At 51.1% G+C, this 18,194-nt stretch overlaps 1 protein-coding gene across 1 annotated transcript in view; it reads left to right on the top strand.

The window, feature by feature from the left end:
* DISP3 (dispatched RND transporter family member 3) overlaps nt 1-18,194 on the top strand; it is a 48,540-nt gene that overhangs the window by 5,291 nt on the left and 25,055 nt on the right. The window contains exons 2-3 of the mRNA XM_072975400.1: nt 13,271-14,372; nt 15,315-15,534. Of these exons, the coding sequence (XP_072831501.1) occupies nt 13,274-14,372; nt 15,315-15,534 (1,319 nt within the window). The 5' untranslated portion in view covers nt 13,271-13,273. The remainder of the gene's footprint in view (nt 1-13,270; nt 14,373-15,314; nt 15,535-18,194) is intronic.

Here is an 18,194-nt window from a genome sequence, read left to right as displayed (position 1 = left end):
GTATATTTCCCCCGAGCTCCGGAAAGAACCTCCCAGGCATGCGGGGCCCCTGGATAAGCCCTTAGTTCTGGCATCCTGCTTTCTCTTTGTTCCTCCCTCTGAGGGAACCAGACTGGGAACCTGGGCAATTTAGAAAGGGCCATTGGGTAGAAGTTTAGGGTCTTGCTGTATCAGTGAGCTTGACTATTGGGAATAAGGAGGTATGTAGGGACAATGGGAAGGACTGGCTTGGATTTAGGTGCCAGCAGGTACCATCCAGGTCCCTTAGAGGGGCTGCTCCTTGGAACTAGTGAAAGAAGTCCTGGGAGGCAATGTCCAGAGGCTGAAACCTCCTCTACCAGAAAAAAGGTTTCTCCTTAATCCCCCATCCCACAAGCATCTGCCTGAACAGCCCACTATGTGCCCCACTGCATGCAGAAGTGGAAAAGCCTTGGCCTCTGTCCTTGTAGATTTCACCAGAGTCTCTCTTCCCTGCCCCAGCACCTCCTGCCTGGACCAGAGGGGATGGATAAGTGATAGCTCACCCAGGCCCACCCCCCCAGAAGTAGGAGAGGGACCCAGGTGTCTCTGGGGGCTCAGAGAACATGATCCAGGCAAGTGGTCATTCCGTGGTGAGGAGGAAATTTCCTATGGGTGGTGCCTGTGGAACACCTGGGTGCCCTCCCCAGCTTGATGTCTTGGTGGGAGAGGGATGTGGTGGGAAGGCTCATCCCCACCCAGCCATCTGCCCGAGGCATCCAACACACCTACTGGCACCTAGACGGGACGCGTCCTTTGCCAAATCTTGTTAATAGAGGAGCTATGACTGCCAGCTGGAAGCCACTCTTGCCATGAAGGAGAGTGTGATGATCTTCTTGTCTTGGGGAGAGGCAGCTTAAATGGGTCTTGGAACAGTTGTGGCAACCTGGTGTTCCTGGGGCATTTGGGATGTTTGTGTTTCACCCCACACCCCCACCGGTATTGGCCTTTGCACTGTCCTGGGGGATTTCTTAGCCAGGAGAGTTCCACAGGGTGATCACCCCAATGATAACCATCACGATAATTATGACCAACATATTTTTGCCTGTTTACTACCTGCCAGGCTCTGGGCTTAAGAGCTTTAGAGGTATTATCTCATTGCATCCTCATGCCTGCTGTATGAGACAACTACCATTATTATTCCTTTTAAGGATGAGAAATGTGAAGCACAAAGAGACTAAGCAGTTTTCCAGTAAGCCACGGAGATAGGACTCAGAGCCCGGCAAGGGTGGCCACGGGGCCGCCAGCACAACCATCATACCATGATTGGGGCCCATGTTTTGGCCTTTATGTTAACTTGATTTGGGTCTTTACAGACGAGTATGATTGAAATCAAACAACCCTTTGGATCCTTCAGTAATCTGGATAATTTGTACACATGGGCTCAGGCTGTGTCCTGGTTGACAGGGTGATGTGGATTGGCCTTTTGCTTCTCGAGTACCAAGCCACACAACAAGATCACTTTTCAACTATCCAGATGTGGGCAACATCTGGCTGGCAGTCAGGGCTTTTCTGGTTTTCATCCAGAAGTTTCCCTTTCTCACTCCATTTAATACAGCTGGGACTTGCATCCCTCTGGACATAATCATATGTGTGAACTTTCTGGTTGAGAAGTATCTGCTGGTTTTGAAAACTCCTTCCCTTCTCCAACCAGAGAAGCTGGAAGGAGGCTGGTTGATGAAGAGTATGGCAAGCTAGTAGTTGCTGTATGTTCCCTGCAAGCGTTCCTGACTTTGTGACCCGGTCTTCCAGAGGCTTTGAGTGGATGATCCCAGAGTAAGAGAGTCGGTAATCTGTGATGAACAGGGGCACGTCAGTCAAAGGGCGCTCTTGCGCATTAATGAGCATGAGAATAGATCCGGGGTGGGAATGTTCATGGAGCCTTCGGGAGGAAAGGAGTTCAAGACATCACAAAGTTAAGATAATGTGGATTTAATAGAAAGTCCTTATTTTCTATAACAAGCACCAGCAAGTGAATGAATTAAGGTGATGAATGAAGGAATGAGTAAATGGATGTGTAAATGTAGAACTGGTGAATGGGGCTGATGGACTTTGACAGCCAGAGCCTGGGTTTGGCAGGACCTGACCCCAAGTACTGACAAAGTGAAAAATTCTGTTCTTGTCCCCTGGCACATCCTTCACTTCAGAGTCAGGGACCCTGCCTTCTCGCTGCATATTCTACCCTCACCTCGTTCTGCAGGACCCTCTGGTCACTGGGCTCCTCTGGCTCCTCGCCATTGCGGGGGTCAGAACCCAGAAGACTGCAAAGCTGATGGAGGCTGCAGCCCCAGCACCCTGAAAAATCTGCAGTCCTCTTCACCTTCCCAGCTGCTCCCCGAGTCCTAAGCCACTCCATCTTCTCTGTTATCACACTTCTGTGTCCTGATCCTTTGAGGACTCCAAATGACAGAACTGGGAAGTACCCAAAAGTTCACTGAATCCAGCTCTCCCATTTGACAGAAGGGCAAACTGAGGCCCAGGGAGGAAGGAAGGCCACAAGCAAATAGGAGACAGAGCCCCACTATTGTGGGAGGATTTGGAGAGAGATCCTACAAAACTTCGGCTAACGCTGCATCACTGAGCAGGGTTGGGGTGGGACAGAAAGGGTCTGAGATTCTTAAGCCCAGGTAGCTTCACTGGGTCTTTCTTGGCCTCTGGGGCCAGGAGCAGCAGTTCTGAGTTTCTGGGGTCCTGAATCTCCCAAGCATTTTATGGGAAAGGTAGCAGAGCTGGGAAGGGGTCGGTGTTACTTGGAGGTCTGCCCTGCATCTTGGGCCCATTGCTCCAGCAGAGCAGCTCCGACACTCAGCTCCTGTCTCTGTAGGCAGCTGCACCATCATGCAGGGCGGGCTGAAGCTGAGGGCCAGTGTCAGACTCTCCACCTTGTCAGAAGACCTCTGTTTTGGCCCCAGGTATGGAGGGGTACTGAGTGCACCTTCTGGACTGACCTCTCTCTCCCCATAATATGTACCTGAGCTGTCAATCAGCAGGGTAGTCAGGAAGCCCTTCCCCAGAGCCACTGGTCTGTTCAGGCATGGAAAGTGCATTTCCACCTGGACACCCAAGATGATGAAGCTGGATGTCAGTCCCTGATGCTTCTTCTCTCCTCCCTTCCTTGCAGCCAGGGTTGTGCCAAGACTGCGGCCAGAATGACTTCTGGGGGCAGCCCCTGGGGTCAGAGTGGGAGCAACATGTGCAGACGCCAGTGGGGATTAGGAAGGCTGACTCCAGAACTCCGAGTTTTCCAACGTGTGAGACTCAAAGAAAATCTAATACAGTGAGATGAGTACTGAGCTTATCAGAATTTAGATTCAAATAAATCCTTTTACTTCTTTTAGCCTCAATTTTCTTGTTTGCAAATTGGAAATAATTCCCAAGACTAGAAAACCTGTATGAAAATGGTCTTCAGGCTGTAAGCTGCTACAGAGATGCAGTATCATGAAATTCCCAGGACGAGAGAATCAAGGACAGGATCGAGGCCCTGGCTTGGGGACACAAGGGTCTGAGCAGCCGCCAGCATCTCCTTGCTGTGCTTCTTTCCTTCCACAAGCCCAGGTGGCAGGGACTGGCGGAGCCCCAGGTTCTAAGGTTTCTCACTTTCTATCCAGATAGTGGGGCTGGGAGTACAGCCCCATCCTAGGGCTCCATCCCAAACGAGTTGTGGTGGGTTCAGTTCCTTGCATGGTCTGCTTTTAGCTTCCAATTTACTCTCAAGCTTCTCTTTTGTGGTTTGGGACCAAGAAGAGTCTTGCAATGTCCCCGGACCCACGACTGTGGTCTGGGTGTGCCAGGGGGGAAGGAGGAATAACGGCCTCGGAAGCTTTCCCCAGAGCTAAGATCTGGCAGGTGACCACCTGCTGTGTCCCATCAAAGCTGACGGCACCCGGCCAGCACACACTATTTGGCTGTTCCTGCTTCTTGGCTTGATGTTACATCAGGACCCACCCTGTGCTCCCCCACCCCCGCCCAGTTACACAACAGCTTCTGAATGGGATGAAGGGGAGCCCTTTCCCCTTCCTCTGCCTCCCCATCTTGGGCAGCAGCTGAGAATCAGAGGTGGGGAGTTTAGAGAGCATCTCCCCCCACCCACCACCTGAGGGATGGGGGACCACCATCCAGGGGTGCTAAGTGACTTGTTCTGGGTAACACAACAGGCTGGTGGCAGGGCAGGTCCCCACTCCCAGCCTCCAGGGCCACTTCTTCTGCCCCAGGCCCCCACCCCCTGCTAACGCCTCCTCCTCTGTCCCTGAGCTTGAGCCCAAAGGAAGAGCTGGCTGGAGCCAGAGCGGAGATGCAGGGGGAATTGTTTTACATATTTGTTAATCGGGTCTCAGAGAGAGAAGGGCCCTAAGCTCATCAGCCAGAAAGGAATCCAATTTGGCTTTTATGGCCATTGTTATTGGTCGTATTTTGTGGGGATGTTTTTCATTTTTTTATTAATCTAGCAGTCTGGGGGCTGGGGAGCTGACTGGATGCTTGGCCCAGCAGGCCCTCCTGCTCCCACAGAATTCTAGGCAGCAGCCAGCATCTGGGACTGGGGATGGGGGAGAGGTGGTGCGAGGGGGTGGCCTGGACAGGTTGGCCGAGGCACGCACTGAGGGTTTTCAGGATGTTTCTGATCCTTGGGTGAGGGGTGTCTGGGGGCCTGGCTGTATTTCACGGGTTCTGTAAGTATTGCTGGTTTTATTAAGCTTTTATTGCCTTTTCCTCAGAGATGCAAGAATTCTTGGTGGACAGGCCTGATGGGTCTAGGCCGTGAGGCCTGAGTTGTGCAGGTAGAATGGGGTGGGGAGTAAGGGGGGGACAAGAGTGGGTCGGTGGGTGGAATCCCTTTTGGCAGTGGAGCAAAGTGGCCGAAAGGAGGGGCTCTGAGTCCGGCCTGCAGAGGCTCAGATCCCAGCCCCACTCCTGCGAGCTGCCTTGTGGCGCTGAGGCTGGATCAGACTGGCACAAGCAAGTAGAGCACCCAGGGCCGGGCACACAGCAGTGCCCTTGCATGGGGCCTGGCAGGGAGTAAGCCACTGGCCGTCTGTTTTATTTCCCGGCCTGGCCCCGCCCCCACCAGGAAGAGTGGGTTGGCAGATCTGGGCAGCCTGTGTGTGCCCCTTCTCTGGACATAAAGTCCTGTTCCTGGTCCAGATGCCATCGTTTCTTCCCTCCTCATGGCTGGAGGAAGAGGTGCTTTGAGGAGTGAACCCCGGCCAGAGGTCCAAGAACCCAAGCCTGTCCTCAGAGCCAAGGAGTAGGACAAGCCTGAGGAGAGGCTAGCGCGGGCTCCAGCAGGGGGAGCCCCCACAGGCAAGGTCACCTGCTGGAAGAAGCTACTGGGAACTGGAGTGGGTGGCCAGGGCATCAGTCTTTCAAAGACTGCTCCTGGACCACCAGCCAAAGAACCGCCTGGAGAGGTGGTATAAATACAGGTTCCTGGGCTCTACCCCTGACAGCCTGATGGACTGAATCTAGTGTCCGACTCAGGAGTTTGTATTTTAACAAGCGCACCCAGTGACTGATCTGTGTTGAAGTCTGAGGGCCGAGGTAGCGGAGAATGAAGAGGTAATTCCAGCCGACTTGTAGACCTGCCCACAAGCAAGGGCCGGGTTTGGGGCTCTTCCCAGCTTTGAAGCCCATGGTGACCATACCAGCTGCTGTGACTCAGTGAGCAGGGTGTCACCACCCCATTGAGGTGAGGAAACTGAGACTTGCCCAAGACACCCAGCTAGTGGCAGAACCAGTGTTCAAACCCAGGTCTGTCCCTCTTTCTCCCTGAAAATCAGGCTCTTAGTACCTGATTTCCCTCTTGGTGTTGGGGGACCAGTTCTATTCCACTGAGCCCACCAGAGAGAGAGCACGTGGAATGGCGGAAATTTAGGCTGTCATGACCATTAATATTGGGTTCCTCTGGCGCTGGCTGGGACGTTTCCCCGGGTGATATATTGATGAGAGCAAAGCTTGTTTGCTTGATATATATTGAGCTGTGGGCTTACGAGTCAGTGCCCAGTTTCCTCACCAGCTGTCAGCCTGGGGAAGCCAGCCGTCCTTCGTGGGCTCCATCTCTGCAGCCTGCCCCTCTCTGAGAAATGAGAGGCAGGGACAGGCTCACCACAGAGCCCTCCCCCAGCTGCCTTTCCCCTCCCAACCCATCTGGGCTCTCAATAAATAAGCCCAGATTTCCTTTGCAAGGGGGAGGTGGTCATGTACATCCCTCTGAATATCCTGCCCTCTGCTGGCAAATTTAGCCAGCAGGAGAGGTATTTTTAGCGGGTAGGAGGTCTGATGGTGCAAATCTATGGATTTGGAGGGCATTCCCTGTATTGCCATTTTCATTTGAGATTCTGGATAGGACTTGGGGCTTCTTGAGAGAAGTCTCCAGAAGGGTCCTAGGATCTAGCTGCCAGGGTGGGGCTCCCTGCTTCACCTGCACTTTCCCTCTGGGGAAATTCTATTAGTGAGGGTTCTCCTAAACAGAATGAATAGGATATAGATTAGGTAGGTAGGTAGGTAGATAGATAGATAGATAGATAGATAGATAGATAGATAGATAGATAGACAGACAGATAGATGGATAGATAGATAGATAAATAAAGATAGATAGAGGCACTGAGAAGTTGAGGCATCTCAAGGTCTGCAATTGGTAAGCTGGGACCCAGGAGAGTCGATGGTGTAAATTTCTGTCTAAAAGCCAGCAGGCTCGAGACCCAGGAAGAGCCGCTGTTTCAGTCCGAGTCTGAAGGCTGGAAAAGACCAATGTCCCAGTTCAGGCAGTGAGCAGAAATTGTTCCCTCTCACTCAGCCTTTTTATTCCATTCAGATCTTCAACTGATTGGATGAGGCCACTCACATTCAGGAGGGCCATCTGCTTTCCTCAGACTGTACCTCCAGAATCACGTTTGGTTAAATGTCTGGGCCTCCCATGGCCCAGGCAAACTGACACATAAAATCAACCATCACACCCATGTTTCCCTTGAAGGGAAGGCCAGGTTTGTGAGACTGGTGGAGACTTCTTTGCATCATGCCCCGAGCTACTGCCTACTGAGAGCAGAACTGCTGAGACCTGAGTGATTTCAGGTCTTATGGGGATACTGCAGGCTTGCTATAGGGCAGTGGGCTTCTTCAGTGCATACTGACACCTCGGCTCTCCAGGAACTCAAGGGCTGCTTAGAATGGCAAGAACATGGGCTTCTGGATTGGTAGACCTGAGGTTCAAATGCTATCTCTGCCCCTTATTAGCTGTGTGACCACAAGGGAGCCACTTAACCTCTCTGACTGTTTATTACTCTGTAGAATGGGGATGCTTATAACGCCTCCCTTGCAGGGCTGATGAGAGTAGGAGAGAGGGTACTTGCACAAAGTAGACGCTAATTATTATGTTATGATTATTTTCATGGTTGTCAGAGTTTCTGCATTAAGCCAGCTGGGCTTTTGGCTTCACCCCATCCGTGTGATTTCTGACCCAGTTTTACCACCATGTCTCCAATGTTTCTGCAGCCTCCCGGCCTGAGATGGAGTACCCAGTTCTGCGAGAAGAATTTGGAATTCTGGATGGCAGGCGCGTAGCTGGGGCATACAGAGGGTGGCCGACTCTCAGAAGACAGGGTATTAGGATTTAGGATAATGAAGTCTAAGAGGGACTGAGCCCTCCTCTTTCCTTTCCTCTCTTCTCCACCTCAGATGAGCTGAATCCACCAAAGAGGCAGCTCATGACCAGGGAGTGGAGAAAGGTACAACGTCTCCACTTCGGCACGTCAGGAGGAAATGGAGTTGTTTGACTCAAAATATCTCATTTTGAACTTCTGCCCAAATCTCTCAGCCTAGGGTAGGAGAATCAAAGACCCCAAGATGTTTCGAAGGACCAGAGCTGAACCAGGGAAGCAAAACACCCTGAGACAGGAAGAAAAAGCTGATGAGCTCCTAATTGCCATTAAATTATATATACATATATGTGTTTTAAGCCGAATCTGCATGGCTAATGTGATTTTTCTGATTACATTTTAATAGTCTGCCTGGGATGGGGGAATGCAGAACGAGGAGTTCTGCCACCCTTTGTCAGAAGGAGGGAAGTCGTAAACAGGGCTACAGGCAGACTCTGGCATGGGGCCACATCCCCAGGAGCCATTCTGGAGAAGAGCAGGGCCCAGTGGGGGGCTTAGGGGGTGTCTTTGAGGCAACACCACCTCCCACCAAAGCCCGATTCTGTCTAGATGGGGGATGTCCATCTGGCTTGTGGCTTAAAGAATGCTTCTTTCCTAGACCTTAAAAATAGCTTCTTTATGTTGGCTCTTCGGGTCCACATGTCATCTTCCCCAAGCCTGGTTGTTCCCTGGGACTGCCAAAAACTGCCCCCAGAATCTGGTGTTGGAGCAGACTGAGTACTCCTTTGAGCCAAGAGTCCTGGCTCTGCCATTGAAATATGACCTTGGGTAAGTCCCTTCTCTTTGCTGGGTTTAGTTTCTTTAGCTGTGAAATGAAGGAGTTGGACCAGGTGTGCTTTGATGCCCCTTCTGGGTCCAATGAGCCATGATCTACTTTATGCTCATTTTAAAGACCCCTCTCTCCATCTCAGGGTAATAGAAGATTCCACCCTCCCTCAGCTGTTGGGCATTGGCCACCTCCCTCTCTCCCCAGGTCCTGCTTTCTAACCAGGATCTTTCCTGCTGCAACTTGAGCAATTCGCCTTCCTTCCTCTCCTTGGAGGACAGAACCCTCTGGCCTCCCATGCCTCTTATAGAAACTCCTCTCAGAGTTGAAAGTTGTTAGCAAAATCTCTTCTACACACATATACACATGTCCTATTTTAAAATAACATTTATTTCTGATTCTAAAAATAAGGCTGTACCTGACCATTGTAGAAAAAATTGGAAACAGACAAGTATAAAGAAGAAAATAAAAATCACCCATAATCCTCCCAGGCAGAGATAACCACTATTAATAAGTTTTTAAAAATATTTATTTATTGTTTGTTTGTTTGTTTTTGTTTGGGGGTAATTAGATTTATTTATTTAATGATTTATTTTAATGGAGGTACTGGGGATTGAACGCAGGACCTTGTGCATGCTAAGCATGCACTGTACCATTGAGCTATACCCTCCTCCATTAATGTTTTTTAATGCATATATATGCAGATATTTTTCTGTTATAAAATTGGGATGATGCTACACATAGGCCCTTGGGTTGCCCCAAGCCTGGCCCTTGGAACTGAGCCAGGTTCTTTCTTAAAAGTCTCCCCAGAGTCTACTGTTCCCTTTTAGATGACTGCCCCCACTTGCTTTTCCCAAGAGGAGGGAGACCCTGTTCCATGGATGTGTGTCCATCTTGGTTCATGGGCTCCTGGGAGGCCCAGAGTTAAGTTCTGACTATCTCTGAGTGTGTGCAGGTGACAGATGGAGAGGGAGGGGGAGAGCACATATGCCGGCTGCTGAGCAGGAGCACCTAATGGGAGATCACAGAGGCATGATCACAGTCCTATTTCGGGCTCTTTGTCTGAACCAGTGACAGGTATCGAAGAAGCCATCCTTATCTCCTTTCCACGGAGCAGCTGGAGCTCTTCACTAAGCTAATCAATTCCCATCACTTGAGAGAGAAAGGAAAACAAATTTGCTATTTGCTGCCCATCCTGGGGAGGGGCCTGAGAAGGTGGTTGCCAGGGGAGGCATTGGTGTCAGACCCCACATGCCAGCCGGGCTGCCCTTGGTTTGGTGGAGTCTCTCAGACTGTATTCACCCTCCTTGGCCTGCAGAGCAGGGTTTCTCAGAAATTCTGGGGTTTTCACAGCTGGAGGGACCTCGGCTTTTGCCGTCCCACTGCCCCATGGGGGAGACAGGGCACCAAGAGGACACGGGACATGCCCAGTGCCACACAGAAAGTTGGAGGATGAGCCAGGCCTGGAGCCATGTCAGTCACCCACCAGTCTGGTGGGATTTTCCACGTGGCATCTTTTCTTTCCAGGAGGAGACCGGGAAGGCGGGCATGGAGGCTGGGGGGAGAGGGCGGGGCAGTAATAGACAAATAACTCAGCAGGGCCACTTCCTGCTCATCCATCTCATACTCCCCAAGATCCCCGCCAGCCGAGGCAGAAGAAACCATATTCTCTGCCCAACGCTTATACTGTTTGGTGTCTGACTACCCTCTGTCCAGGGGAAAGTTCTACCTAATATCTAACCCAGCTTCTTCAGAGATTCCTTTTCCTTCTTTCATTTAACAAATATCTGCTAAGCACTGACCAGCCTCCCTCTCCCAGGGGTATTTTAGGCCATGGGAATGCAGCAGGGAACACAACAGCCAAGGCCCTGCTCCCTTGGAGTTCATGTCCGCCGGGCTGTGGGGCTCTCATTGGGAGGCAGAATGGCTACATTCAATTTTCTGATCACTTAAATCTAGCAAGTGCTGTCTGCAGGGCAGGGCACGGAGTCACACCTATGGGACAGGGTTCCATTGAAATTGTCCAGTTACCGTTTATATGGAACAAACTATCCCAAAGCTTAGTAATGTGTGACAACTGATATATTATGTTCTTGAGTTCTGTGGGCCAGGTTAAGGTACAGGAGAGGGTGGCTTAGCTTGACTCCACAGTACCTGGGCCTCAGCTGAGAAGACTTGAAGGCTGGGGGGCTGGAATCACTGGGGACATTTTCATTCACATGGTGGTTGATGCTGACTGTCAGCCAGGTTGTCAGCAGGAGCTCCTCCATGTGGTCTCTGCGTGGACTCCCTCACAGCATGGCAGCTGGGTTCCAAGGCTGAGTGTTCCAAGTGAGCCAGGTGGAGGCTGCATCTCCCTTTTTATCTAGCCTCAGAAGGCACAGAGCACCACTCTGCTGTGGTCATAGCCCACCAAGGTTCAAGGAGAAGGAAGGCAGACATTACTTCTTGACAGGAGAAGTCTTAAAGTCACATCATGAGAAAAACATGTGAGATGCGAGATACTGTTGTGGCCATCTTTGGCAAATACAATGGGCCACATGGGCGTTTTAGGACTTCACAGCCTTTGGGGAGAAGCGGAGTGTATGAGAATAGTAGATGTCATTTCCCAAGCACTTAGACCTCCCAGGCACTGTGTGTATCATCCAGCAATCTCTGTAGTGAATACTGTTAGCCCTGTTTTACAGATGGAAAAACTGAGGCTCAGAAATGTTACACCGACTGCCCTAAGTCATACAGCTGGGTTTTGCATCCAAGTCCGTCTGCCTCCAAAACCATGGCTCTTGACACTCTGCTACACTGCCTCTCCCTCCCTAAGTAATTTTTAGCCTCCAAGTGTGGTGAGAAGCTTAGACACGTAGCTGGGGGCAGGGACTGGGTTTCAGATCTGGGAAGGCTTGTTGGCAGAGGTGACACTTGAGAAAGGCCTTCAAAGATGTTTTAAACTTGGACACCTGGGGAAAGGAGTGGCATTCTTAGTGGAGTAGCACTGGGACAGAGGAGCCCCCAGGTCACCCAGGGAGTGCTGATGTGACTCAGAGCCTTTGACCTCCTCACACAGCAAAACTGTACACTGTACCCTGGGCAAGGCAGGCTGAGGCTGGGGGCCAGTGGATGGACTTAGTTTCCAGAAATACTGCAAAGGCAGCCCCTGCCCCTCTCCACCACATTACCATCAGCTTCCTCCTTCCGGAGCTGGGAGTGAGGTGAGGGTCCCACACACCCCCACCTCCATGTGCAGACTTGGGTTTGCCCTCTGGAGATGGGATGAGTCTGAGCTGCCTCTGGTTCACACCCATGAGCTTCTGCTAATACAGACTGGGCCTCAGAGCAGGTCCCCTCCACCAGCTCGTGTTAGGGCAACAGAAATGGGAACTTTAATTATTACCTCCATAGGAATCTTGCATATTACAGGAGCAGCTCCTGTCCCTTCCTGGCCTCTCCCCCTTTCACATCTTCCGCTCTTCTCCCTCCCACACTTGGTCCCTCCTCACTCACTCTTCTGTTTCTCTATTTGCATCTGTGTCTCCAACTCCCGCCCCCTAATTCCACTCTCCTCTGCATCTCTCTCCTGTTTTCTTTCTCTGTCTCTCATCTTTCCCATGTCCTGCCTTTCTGTCTCTGTTTCCCTCCTTCCCCTCACCCTCTCTTCCGCACTTTCTTCGGGTTGACGGCAGCCCCCTATCTTCCCGGACAGACCATCTAATTGAAATGGAGCACTCTAGAGAATGTTAATAGGAAAGACAGCATTAATTAGCCAGCGTTGGCATAATTAGCTTCCTCCTCTCACTGCCTGGCATCTAACTGGATAATGAGTCTCTCTCCGTCCAAACAGAGGGCAGGCAGGACAAGGGGACAGGCCACAAACGGGGATGCCGGAAAGCCTCCTGCCTTTGGGCCCCCTGCTGGAGCCTTCGGGCTGCCCTCTCCTGCCAGGCCCTCCTGCTGCTTGTACCCAAGTCTTGGGGAGACAGATGCCTGGCCCCTGCCTGTGCCCAAAGTTTTGTTGCCCCTGGAGCTGAATATTAAGTGGTCTGAGCCTGACAAACAGCAGCTGCAGCTGCAGAGTCCCAAAGAGGGGGTGGGGAGCTATTGAGAGTTCTTAAGAACTGTGGCAGGCATGGAGCCCTGGCACAGCCGCATGGGCAATGGCTGAGCACATCACAGTCCCCAGAGGGAGAAAAAGAAATTTGTTCATGTGACAGATAATAACCAATATACTAAACAGACTGCAGAGTGCTTCCACCCTTGACCCTCCCCATAATCATGTGAGGCAGGAATGGTCACTGGTTTTATAAACGAAGACTCTGAGGTTCAGAGAGGTTCACTGCCCTGCCAGTGTTCACACTACCAGGACCCAAACCAGGGTCTGTCTGATTCTAAAGAGCAGTTCTTTCTCTTCTACCCTGATACTTTTAGAAGGTACTTTACAGTTGCTCATTAAATAAAAGTGATTGCAGTGAAGTTACACCTCAGCTTGGAGTTCCAAAATCAGAGAATGTAACAAAAATTAGAAAATCATGCCCAGTCAAAATTCCCCTTGAACATCCCTTACACAGGGAGGAATAGCTCTTCTGTTTGCAATTGAGCTGTGATTCCCCTTTTTCTGTGGCCTTGAAGGCCCTGACCTAGTTGGCAGAATGTGATGGGCAAAGAACAGGATTTTTCTTTCCGTCTTGAATTTAGTTGAGTTAAATGCGTACTTGATGCAATTCCGGTGCAGGATTTGTCTCGGTTATGAGTGGGTAGGGGTTAGCACTCAGGGCTGGGCGACTGCAGCTACAGGGCACCATCCTCTCCTTCTCTGTAGCCTGCTGACCCTCTCCCTCTCCTGTAGGCTATGGACTCAGAGGATGACCCCTTGCTGCAGGATGTATGGCTAGAGGAGGAGCAGGAAGAGGAGGAGGAAGCCGCGAGAGAGGCCTTCAGGCGGGCCCAGAAGCCGGGGCCCCAGGCTGGGGCAGGCGGACAGAGTTGCTGGCAGCGCTGGGCCTTGTCCTCCCGGCCCCCGGCCTCAGGCTTCTGGAGCACCCTGGGCTGGGCTTTCACCAATCCGTGCTGCGCGGGGCTGGTGCTCTTCCTGGGCTGCAGCATCCCCACGGCCTTGTCAGCCTTCATGTTCCTCTACTACCCGCCTCTGGACATTGATATCTCCTACAACGCCTTTGAGATCCGCAACCATGAGGCCTCTCAGCGTTTCGACGCCCTCACGCTGGCACTCAAGTCCCAGTTTGGGTCCTGGGGGCGCAACCGGCGCGACCTGGCCGACTTCACCTCTGAGACGCTCCAGCGCCTCATCTCAGAGCAATTGCAGCAGCTGCATCTAGGCAACCGCTCGCGGCCAGACGCCAGGGCCCGGCGCACTGTCCCCGCGGCCCCACAGCTCGGCCTAGGCTTGTCGTGGGACACCTCCACTGCCCGGAAGCCAGCAGCCAATCGGCGCGGGCGCCTTCGACGCGAGACCCCGCCCCTGGGGGGGCTGGCAGCCAACCAAAGTGAAGCCCCAGCGAACCAGGGGACAGAAGATAATGGGGGGTACCAGCCAGACGCCCCGCCCCATATGGCGGCCGCGGCCAATCAGAGCCGTGCCCGCCGGGGCGCCTCGCGCTGGGACTACTCACGCTCCTATGTGAGCGCCAACACCCAGACGCACGCGCACTGGCGAATCGAGCTCATCTTCCTGGCGCGTGGCGACGCAGAGCGCAACATTTTCACGAGTGAGCGGCTGGTCACAATCCACGAGATTGAGCGCAAGATCATGGACCATCCGGGCTTCCGGGAGTTCTGCTGGAAGCCCCATGAAGTGCTCAAGGACCTGCCGCTCGGCTCTTACTCCTACTGCTCCCCGCCCAGCTCGCTCATGACCTACTTCTTCCCCACTGAGAGGGGTGGCAAGATTTACTATGATGGCATGGGCCAGGACCTGGCCGACATCCGGGGTGAGCACTCCTGGGTGTGGCTGGGGCAGGGCCTGTAGAGATCCGGTCTGAAGGAGGCTGAAGGCGGGGCTTGCAAGGGGTGGAGACTGAGGGTGGGTGAGATTTGTAAGGGGGCTTTACGGAGGCTGGGGGCGGGAGTTGGAGGTTGAGGAAAGGCTTGATTCTTGATTCAGTATTTTGCAGGCTGGTAGGAGGTTGGGGTTGTAATTGTCTGTGAGATGGAGTCGGGCTTGAGCTGAGTGCTGGGTGGACTTGGGGGCCATCATTGAGGAATAGCAGGGAGCCAGGTTGGGTGTGAGATGGGATCTGAGGGAGGCAAGGAAGGAGGTTTGGGTGCACACCTGGATTGAGGGAGATTGGGAGTTATGCTGTGGCCAGGGGTAGATAACGCTTGGGGTGGGGCTTGGCGTGAGGTTGGTTAGAGGGAAGTTGGGGTGTGGTTACAGAGAACTGGGCATCTGGAGAGAGGTTGAGGTTGAAGAAAGATCGAGATGGGTCAGTTTGAGGTTCATTAGAGATGGGAGTTGAGAAAGGATGGAGTGGAGCCAGAGACTGGCTGTAGGAGGAGGTCTTGGGTGTGCCTTTTAAGGAGGGTATGAGCAGGGTTCTAAGCGCATGAAGGCAGGACTGGAATGGGAAGGTGGAGTTACAGGACTGCAGAGATTGAGCCTTGGAATTAAGTGAGGTTCAAATCGAAGTGAAGATGTAAACTTCGTGGGAGCTTCCTGAGCAAATCTGTGGGGCTGCTTCTCTTGGGCAGCTGTGATTTCTGTACGTCATCCCTCTGTCCTGTTAGGGACAGTTGGAGGCAGCCCAAGCTGGAACAGCTTCCTAGCTCCTTAGAAAGGGGGTGAGGTGTTGAGAAGGGCAGGATGACCTTGACGGAGGGTTGGTGGGAGCAGACCCACTGAGCTCCTTGGGCCCCCACCCCTGCTTCTGCAGGCTCCCTAGAGCTGGCTATGACTCACCCTGAGTTCTACTGGTACGTGGACGAGGGCCTCTCTGCAGAAAACCTCAAGAGCTCCCTCCTGCGCAGCGAGATCCTCTTTGGAGCACCCCTGCCCAACTACTACTCGGTGGACGATCGCTGGGAGGAGCAGCGGGCTAAGTTTCAGAGCTTCGTGGTCACCTACGTGGCCATGCTGGCCAAGCAGTCCACTAGGTAGGAGGTCCAGCTGCGTCCCGTGTGTGCCTGCCCTTGTTTGTACCAGGAAAGGGCTGTATTAGGATAGGGAATTGGTTTCCAGGTGCTTCTTTCTTATAAATCGCGGATCCCCTTCCCAGCAACCTTTCCCTAGGAAATCTTTCTATTCAGATCGGGGGCAGAGCCAAATACATCCTCATCATCACTCTGACAGATGAAAGGACACTTTTCCTGATCAGGGTTAATGGTTAGTGAACAGACAACTTTGAAGGAACTTCTGCCCAGGAAGTCTTGGGTATTGATTTTCTCCTGTGATGGTGCGAGAAGGCTTTCTGGAAAGAGTATTGACCTGGGAGTAAGGAGTTCCTCTCTGTCTCTACTATCCAGGGAGATAGTGGGCAAGTCACTTCACTTTGCAAGGCTGCTATTGCTGGTAAAATGGGGATGCTGAGCCCTGCTACCCTTCTGCGGTCAGTAGGAGGAATGAGCTAAGAGGTGTGAAAGAGCTTTTGGGCAGTAGGTACTTTGATTGTCCTCCAAACCTTGGGGTGTGCATCTCAGAATATAACTGGGCCCCTCCCCACCAGCAAATTGGATAGTTCATCTCTCAGGCCTGCGGGGCAGTAACTACAATGCCTCTCTGTCTCCTACCCTGGCAAGACAGCCCCTGGCACAGGAGGACTCGTTCTGTCTGAAATACCCTTGTTCCTTTATTGAGCAACTACTGTAATAATCAGAGCTAACATTTATTGAGTGCCTAGGCTGCGCCACGCACTGTCCTAATCCGTTATGCACTATCTAGCTTAATTCTTACACCAGCCCAGTGAGGGAGCTGTTCTGATTATCTTCACCCTACAGTTGAGGAAGTTGAGGCACAGTACAATTAAGTAAGCTGTCCAAAATATTAATCCAGAGCCCTTACCCTGTATGTTTTTACCCCAGTTGCTGTGCTAAGAGCATGCCCCTAGCCCTGCTTCATTGCCAAGCAAACCCCTGTTCATCCACTAAGATCCAACCTGGGCAACTTTTCCCTGAGGCTGCGTTCAAGGACCAGCCTAACCATTTCCGTAGTCCCTGTCCTCCTGCATAAGGGAGGCAGGAAAGATCATACACAGGCTTTGGAGTCAGATACATCTGGGGTGAGGTCCCAGTCACTCCACCTAATTGTGGGAGTTTCAGCATGCTGTTTCACCTCTCTGTATTTTTGTTTTCTAATTCCATGTCCCTCAAAGTGCAACTCTTGAATCAGCAGCAGCATCACCTGGGGACTTGTTAGAAATGCAGAATGTTGAGGCTTTTCCCAGACCTACAGGCTTTGCAGGGGACTTGTTTGCAAGCCTGAGAAGGTCTGATTTAATGATGTCTCTGTGAAGTTTGAGTTTGCCGAGGACGGGGATTGCTCCTGCTTCCCTTCTACAGGCCTAGCTCCTGGCACTGTACCGAGAATCTCCTACTAGAGATTTGTCTGGGGGATGGGTAAGTGGATGGATGTGTGGGTGAATGGATGGGTGGGTGGGTGGATGGATGGATGGATGGATGAATGGTTGGAGGTACCCCAGGGAAAGGTACTTGGCTGGTTTGGGAATCTGGGTTGGCTGTGGAAGGATCTTCAAGGTTGTAGATAACAAAAATTACCTCTGCTTAATGTGTTCAGCTGCTGAGACAAAACCCCTGTCCTGGGTAAGAAAAAAAGCCCCTCTTCCCTCTTCCATCTCCCAAGAGCTTTATTGGAGTGGTGACAACCAGGGCCCCTGTAGACTTGCTTTAGTGCCTTCTTTTGGATTAATAAAATCTTTTTATCAGTCTATTATTGGTTACCCGAAGAGATGGCACCTTGATTTACTACAGAATGATACATATTATCACTTTTACTATTTCTCTGATAACACTGGAATCTTAGAACTCATTCATTGCATTTATACCCCTTCAGGCTTTTGCATTTTTGTTGCATGTATTTTAATTCTATGTACATTTTAAACCTCATAAGACATTACATTGTTATTTTACTGATCAGAATCCATTTATATTTACTCACATATCTACATCTTCTGTTGCTCATCATTACTTTCTGCAATTTCATGTTCCCCTCTGGGATCATTTTCCTTGTGTCTGAAGAACTCTCTTTAGTATTTTTTTTTTTAGTGCAGGTTTTCTGGTGATAAATTCTGTTTTGTTTGCCTAGAAAGCATCTTTATTTTACTTTTATTTTTGAAGTATATTTCTGTTGGTATGGAACTATAAATTTGCAGTTATTTTCTCTTAATACTTTAAAGATGTCAATCCATTGTGTTCTGACTGCCATCATTTTTGGGGAAATGTCAGCTGTAAACCTTTTTGTTGCCCCTTTGAATGATTGTCTTTTTTTTTTTTCCTCTAAATGCTTTTAAGATTTCTCTTTGTCTTTGGTTTCAACAGTCTTACTATGATGTGTGTCAGTGTGGCTTTCTTTATATTTGTTCTGCTTGAGGTGAACAGAGCTTCCTGAATCCATGGGTTGATAACTTTCATCAGTTTTAGGGATTTCCTGGCTACTATCTCTTCAAATATTGCTTCTACATCATTCTCTGTCCCTTCTCCTTTCAAGATTCTAATTACCCAAATGTTAGATATTTTCAGAGTACCATATGTTTTCTTTTTTTTATGAATATGATAATAAGAGGTAGGAATTGGAAAGGTAA

This window comes from Vicugna pacos, chromosome 13 (assembly GCF_048564905.1).
Source record: "Vicugna pacos chromosome 13, VicPac4, whole genome shotgun sequence".
Classification (NCBI taxonomy): Eukaryota; Metazoa; Chordata; class Mammalia; order Artiodactyla; family Camelidae; genus Vicugna; species Vicugna pacos.
The sequence above is the reverse complement of the archived record's forward strand: the minus strand, read 5'-3'. Positions and strand labels throughout refer to the sequence as shown.